Below are 6,748 nucleotides of genomic sequence, written 5' to 3' on the forward strand. Positions count from 1 at the left end.
GTAGAATGTGAACGTTTTAAAACAATAACTGAGAAAATGACATGAAGGCTGTGTTGACCAGTTTGATGGAAGTATTTCAGATTGCATGTGAAAACTCCACACTGTACCCCAAAAGTGCATTAATGTACATAGTTACCATTCAATAAAAAAACAAACAAACAAAACAAAACACATGCTTCTCTCTGGAATATTCTTCCCATACTGCTGCCTGGCAAGTTCCTGCTCATCTTTTAACTTAAATATTCCTCAAGGAGGGCTCTGTAGATCACCTCACCTAAAAGTGAAAAGTACCAAGGTAGGATTTTGTCAGTCCCTTGTTTATTTCCTTCTTAATGCTTAAATAACAAGTAAGTAGGAATCACAATTACAATAACTGATCTCACTGGCCCCTCTAGAGTAGAGGTTGGCAAATTATGGCCCAGAGGATGTCCAACTGTTTTTTAAAGTAAGATTTAATTAGAACACAGCCACACTCATTTGTGAATTGTCTATGACTCTTGATGTGAGTGAGTTCAATGGTTGCCAAAAGAGCATATTGTATATACTCTGGCCCCTTTAAAAAATGTTTGCTCATCCCTGCTCTGGAGTCTTGGAAGGAAAGGGCTATGGCTTTCCGTATTTTTCACACCACATAGCATTTAGTATGTACACAGTAAATATCTGCTGAAAAAGGTGCAAGGCCTCAAGTCTCCACTAATAGTCTCTTTCTGTGCTGGAAGGTTCTTTCTGGCACAATAGGGCTAGACAGGGGCTAGGTCAGTTAACCTCTAATGTCCCCAGAGTCTAAGGGGTCACAGGATGAAAGCTCTGGAGGAGAGGCACAGGACTCATAAGTCTCAAGTCCATGCTAAGTCCAAGGAGACCTAGACACTTTATCATTCTATCTCTTCAGATTCCAGGGAAGAAAAGGATTGGGGATTGGCTAAGACCCTCTCCCACCTTATAGGAGCCAATTGCTTTGGTGAAGCCTCAGGTGAAGGCACAACTACTTTCCGAAAGTGAAGAATCCTCTGCTTCTCTATCTTCCCCACCAAACACGGGCTGGGCTAGACCCTGGAGAGGAGCCAGAGAGAAGTGTGGGAAAAGACCCACCCTTGCTCCAGAACGTCCTTGTCACCAAGGAGTAGAGTATGAGGACAAATTCCACTTCCAGATAAATTGGACACGATGGGGGTCAGGTGTCAGACTGTATGTGCAAAGGTATAGATAAAGGAGGCTGCAAAAATCTGCCACAGCCCTTAGGATGAGGTGTGGATTTTTGTCCCTGATGACTTGAACTGGGGGAGGGGTCCTCTGTTCAAAACATATCGTATACACTGATTCTTCTCTTAATATGGTATCATCTATCATCTTCTTTTAATTTGGTATATCATCTATTATCTCTCCAAGTAGAAAACATTACCCTTTCCCTCCCTCCTCCCTTGGTACCACGGTCCTCATCTCAGCTTCCATGGGTCCACGGAGAGGTTGTCTCTAATGACGAGCTGGGATCTTAAGGCCCGAGACTGAGCCAGATTCCAACAGTCCCAAATCCTGGAGGGTTTCCAGTAGCTGCTCCCGGGCAGCACCGATAAAGGAATTCTCCAGGAAGGTGGGCAGGCCTCCCACACCATCCCGCAGCGTATACAGTGGTACCCGAACCAGGCCCATCACCTGTAAAAGGAAGGAGACAGGACACACTGGGACCATATGTAGTTCATCCCACGAACTCCATCCTTTCTCCAGGAGATATTTTAGAGCACAGGCCTCACCCTTCAACATCTAGCAGAACCAGGCCTCAGGCTCATTCCTCACTAAGCCCTAGTGGGTGTGACCCATGCAGGCAAAGACCCAAGGCATGCTTTTCAGCTTCATCAATACTAATCTTTCCCATATCTGACCCTACAACTTTAGTGGCTCCTTCCTCAAGGATGCATACCTAGCTCTAAAGGACTGGTTGTCAAGATGTGATAATCAAATTACTTGTATCAGCATTATTTTTAAACAGGTTAAAAACATGATTCACAGGTTTCTGCCCTCTCTCCCAAGCAGTTTTGGAGCGACTGCTGTTTTTAAAAGTGCCTCCTCCCCCCATGATTCTGGTATCTGTCAAAAATTGAGAACCACCTTCACATACAGTTTCCCTGCGCCCCCAGGCTTAAGTGTTAGGGTTACGTCTTCTTCCTAAGGAAACAAAGCCCAACAATAAGGGACTACGGTGGATGCCTGGCCAATAGTGCCTTGTCAACAGGAAGAAACGCGGAGACTTGGATGGGTGTGTTCTAGAAAGCTCTCTCCAGAGACCAGGAAAGGGTGGGTAGAGAGAGATCTTTTCTGGAGCCCAAGACGGCAGTACCAACCCAGATTAGACATAACCAAGACCTCAATTAAATCAAGAAAATGAGGAGGAGGGCCAAGTCGAGGTGGCAAAGACCTCCTTCCAGGAATGGTTTCCAGTGGGAGGGAAAACTTTGGGGGGAGGAGAAATCAAGTTTAGGGCAGGGTCCCAGGCTGGCCCCACCTCCAGCCCGTGGTCCTTGGCTCCTGTTGCACCTTTCTCCACTGCCAACAGCTGCTCGAGTGTCAGACACTTAGCATAGAAGTGGGCCACGATGCGCTGTCCTGACCCGGTGTGGGAGCTGCGGTAGTCAGCGCGTTCCACGCGGAAGGCGGCCACCGCCTCACCCAGCTCCTCGCGCAACTCGCGGTTCAGCGCGTCCTCCAGGCTGCTGTCCCGCTTGTCCACGAAGCCGCCGGGGAAGCCCAGACGCCCATCGAAGCGCATCTGCATCTGCAGGAACAGGAAGCGGGTATTGGCAGGGAGCGCCCCAGGGAGGAGAGACCCAGCGAGTGCGGCGCAGACAGGGGAGTGGCCGGGCGCGCCCTTTCCTCACCAGCACAGCATAGCGCAGCGGGATGCGGCCAAAGAGCATCCCGGGGTCCGGCGCGTAGAGAAGAGCGTGACATGCATGCCGCCAGTCAGGCCCCAGCTCTAGGGCCTCGGCCAACTCCAGCTTGCGGGCCCCAGCCATGGTCGGACAGGACAAGCCACTGTCCAGAGAACCACGTGGGTAAGCGAACGGGTTTCACCCTGGACCAATCCGACCCTGGGCGGGGCCGAAAGGCCCAATTAGTGCAAAGCCCATTGCGGAACCGACGCGCGTTAGGGCGGGGCGACGCGCCTGGCCCAGGCGGCGGCCAATGAGGGCGCGGCTTGCAGAGCCGGTCGTCTCCAAGGCCTTCGGACCCGCTGGAAACCGAAAGCAGCCTCTGGGTTGGGCCTCCAGGCAGGGCGGAGCTACAAGTGTGGTCTGTGCCTGGAACCTGCCGCCAGGCAGTTAGATATGCAGGTAAATACGTGCCTACGTCACGGTCTGGCGGCAGCTGAAGTTTTCCTAGGGTCCTAGGTTAGGAACTGGGAGGCTCCTAACTTTTTGTGGCCTGACCAGGATTCAATTAGGGAAGAGTCCTGGGAGCTTCAGGGGCAATTCGGAGTGTACAGTACCTTGGTGTGAACTGGGTGATACAGGAAGCCTAGGTTTGGGGCCAGGAAGGAGAGAGGCAGCGGTGTCTTCAGAGACTGAAGACATTGGGCCAGCGTTAGTTCAGATATTCTGGACCTGATGGATGTGGTGTCGCTTTATGAGATGAGGATGGAAGGAAGGGGCCTGGGCAATGACAAGTGTAATTCTAGTCAGCAGGTGAGGTGGCCATAGACACTGGGCAGCTGGTTGTGGGGATCTGACACACAGAAAGTGAAGGGTCAGTGAGATTTTGGAAGGAAGGGTCAAGTGGGGGTAGCTTGGGTGGGCCCCTATGGCACAGGAAGGGTCTGATGCTAAGGAACAGGGACTGAGGATCCCTCACTCCATGTCAGGTGTTCCCCACCCTGCCAAGTGCCCTGACACCCCAAATCAGTATTATGCCCTGGAAAGCAGGAAGCAGCTTCTTGAGGCCCTGGGGAGAAAGACACAGCCTGTAAGTGACACCATGTGATAGGGAAGAGCCCAGAACCTACTTAGACACAAGCCTATGACCTTAACAAACCTCATGACTCTCTCGGATCCTGGTTGCTCTTCTGTCGACTGAGATACACAACCTGTTATGGATGTGGGGAGATGTGAAGTATTTAGCACAGTGGCAGGCATGAAGTACACAGAGCCATTCTTGCAGTTGAAGATGGAGGCATAGTTCTGTCTTATGTTAGGACTCAAGGGTTGGAGTCCTTGACACGCTCATCAAGTTCCATACCTGAAGGGCAGATTAGACCCGTATGGGGTCATCTTTCCTAGCTTAGTCTTCTGAGTTGCAGGCAGAGGCCTTCTGCAAACATCAGGCACCTGGATCAAGGTGATGAACCTGTGAGTGTGACATTGCCATTAGCCTGCTAGAGTTCTAGGGGCCTTAGAAATGGCTCTGACTTAACATTAGAGTCACCTTGGAAAAAACTTAAAAACACTGCCTATTCCATGGTCCCAGCCCAGACAAATTGAATCAATATCTGGAGTCAGTGCCTGGACATATGTAGTTTTTAAAATGTGTTATCGGGTGACTATTAAACAACCAGAGTGGACAATCAGTGCCTTTCCCCTCCTCCCAGCATTCCAAAGATGACTTGGTTTCTCTCCTAGATAGGCTATTTTTAAAGATTTAGAGTCAAATAAACTCTTTTCATAGCTTCAGGCTGTTCTTTCTTTCCTGGATGCTTGAGGAAGCTTATAAAGATGGACTCAGCTTTCCAAGGAAACATGAAAAAGTATAAAAACCAATGCAGCCGTTATATAGGAATTAATTACTTTCGATGCCAGTGCTTTTTCTGGATGATTGAATGTGGAAGCTCCCAAGACTGCTCCCCCAAACTTTGCCATCCCTTGCATACTGCTCTCTGCCTCCACCTTCCTTCCACGCCCCACCATGCCCAATTCCACCGAGGTCAGGAGACAAGATGGGAAGTAGAAGGCTAAGTATTGTTACTCCAGGGCTGCTCCAAATTCACAGTGGTACTCAGAAACAAGACTCAGTGTTCAGCTTTATAGGATGCTCAGGATCAATTCATTCTTGAAAAATTAATGGGGAACTTCCTTTGGGCTGGAGTCACCATCTTCCAGTAATTCACCAAAATGACAAACACAAAGGGAAAGAGGAGAGACACAGATACATATTTTCTAGGCCTTTTAGAAAACATGGAATTTTTCCTTTGGCCACGTGAATGTACAAGAACGGTGATATTGTAGACGTCAAGGAAATGGGTTCTGTTCAAAAAGACATGCCAGGATGGCGCCTGTGGCTCAAGGAGTAGGGCTCCAGCCCCATATGCTGTACATGGTGGGTTCAAACCCAGCCCTGGCCAAAAAACTGCAAAGAAAAAGGCATGCCACACAAATGTTACCATGGCAAAACTGGAAGAGTCTACAATGCTACCCAGCATGCTTTTGGCATTGTTGTAAACAGGTTAAGGGCAAGATTCTTGCCAAGAGGATTAATGTTCATTTTGAGCATATTAAGAACTCTAAGAGGTGAGATAGCTTCCTAAAATACGTGAAGGAAGATGATCAGAAAAAGAAGGCAGCCAAGGAGGAAGGTACCTGGGTTCAACTGAAGCTCCAGCCTGCTCTACCCAAAGAAGAACACTTTGTGAGAACCAACAGAAAGGAGTCCGAGCTCCTGGAACACATTCCCTATGAATTCATGGCATAATATGCGTACAGCATAGCACACAGGAGAACCAAGAGAACCAGTTGAGCAGAAGCATAAAGTGCTGGAACCCATTCCCCATGAGTTCATGGCATAACTGGTGCACTGCATAGCACACAGGAGAACCAAGAGAACCAATGGGACAGGAGCATAAGGTGCTGGAATCTATTCCCCATGAGTTCATGGCATAATAGGCATAGCAAGCTTTGTCACATTCAATGGAAAGGCACCTCCCTGAGCTGCTGGAACCTTTCCCCTATGAATTCATAGTGCAATAGGTATTAAAAATAAAAGGCTGGCTCAGCGCCTGTGGCTCAAGCGGCTAAGGTGCCAGCCACATACACCTAAGGTGGCGGGTTCAAATCCAGCCCAGACCTGCCAAACAACAATGACGCTGCAACCCCAAAATAGCCAGACATTGTGGCGGGCGCCTGTAGTCCCAGCTACTTGGGAGGTGGAGGCAGGAGACTCGCTTGAGCCCAGGAGTTGGAGGTTGCTGTGAGCTGTGAAGCCACGGCACTCTACCCAGGGGAACAGCTTGAGGCTCTGACTCAAAAAAATAAAAAAATAAAAAATAAAAGGCTACTGTAAAAAAATTAATGGGGAAAAGAATTAAGCATTTATTCTTGTGTTTATTATATGAGCTTTTTTCCCTAGTTTACAAAAGAATTGATGAGAGGAAATTTCTCTTATGAAATTGTTCTAGCTAATCAATTAAGAAAGAGCCAATCAAAATTCTATCATTTTTAACACTTTACAGAATTACTGCACCCTCGGGGATGATTTCCAATAGTTGCTGGCATGGTGAAAAGACAGTCAGTTGTTACATATCTCATGACAAAAGAGCACACCACCACCTATGAATTGTTCTTACCCCCAAATTGAGCTATATTCCTGTTCCTGTTGATCAATATTAAAAGCAAGATCAACAAGCTTCATCTTGTTATTTACTCATATATAACAATTTATAAAAAGTACAAAGGAATACTTTTTATACCAAAGACTAGAATGATCCATGTCATAATAGAGCTTGAAACATCAGTATGAATTCATAGTTTGATATAGAGATGGCTAC

General features: G+C 47.9%; 1 protein-coding gene across 1 annotated transcript; it reads right to left on the reverse strand.

Annotated features, from left to right (window-relative positions):
- Positions 1 to 1,334: 1,334 nt before the first annotated feature.
- Positions 1,335 to 3,026, reverse strand: LOC100961573 (U8 snoRNA-decapping enzyme). The gene is made up of 3 exons (XM_003781863.3): positions 2,874 to 3,026; positions 2,501 to 2,770; positions 1,335 to 1,653 (listed from the first exon to the last, which is right to left on the reverse strand). Exons 1-3 carry the CDS (start codon positions 3,009 to 3,011, stop codon positions 1,474 to 1,476), a joined length of 588 nt encoding a protein of 195 aa, XP_003781911.1. The 5' UTR covers positions 3,012 to 3,026; the 3' UTR covers positions 1,335 to 1,473.
- Between the last annotated feature and the right edge of the window lie 3,722 nt (positions 3,027 to 6,748).

The sequence above is a fragment of the Otolemur garnettii genome, unplaced genomic scaffold (genome assembly GCF_000181295.1).
Source record: "Otolemur garnettii isolate 467f Iridium unplaced genomic scaffold, OtoGar3 scaffold00002, whole genome shotgun sequence".
Lineage (NCBI taxonomy): Eukaryota > Metazoa > Chordata > Mammalia > Primates > Galagidae > Otolemur > Otolemur garnettii.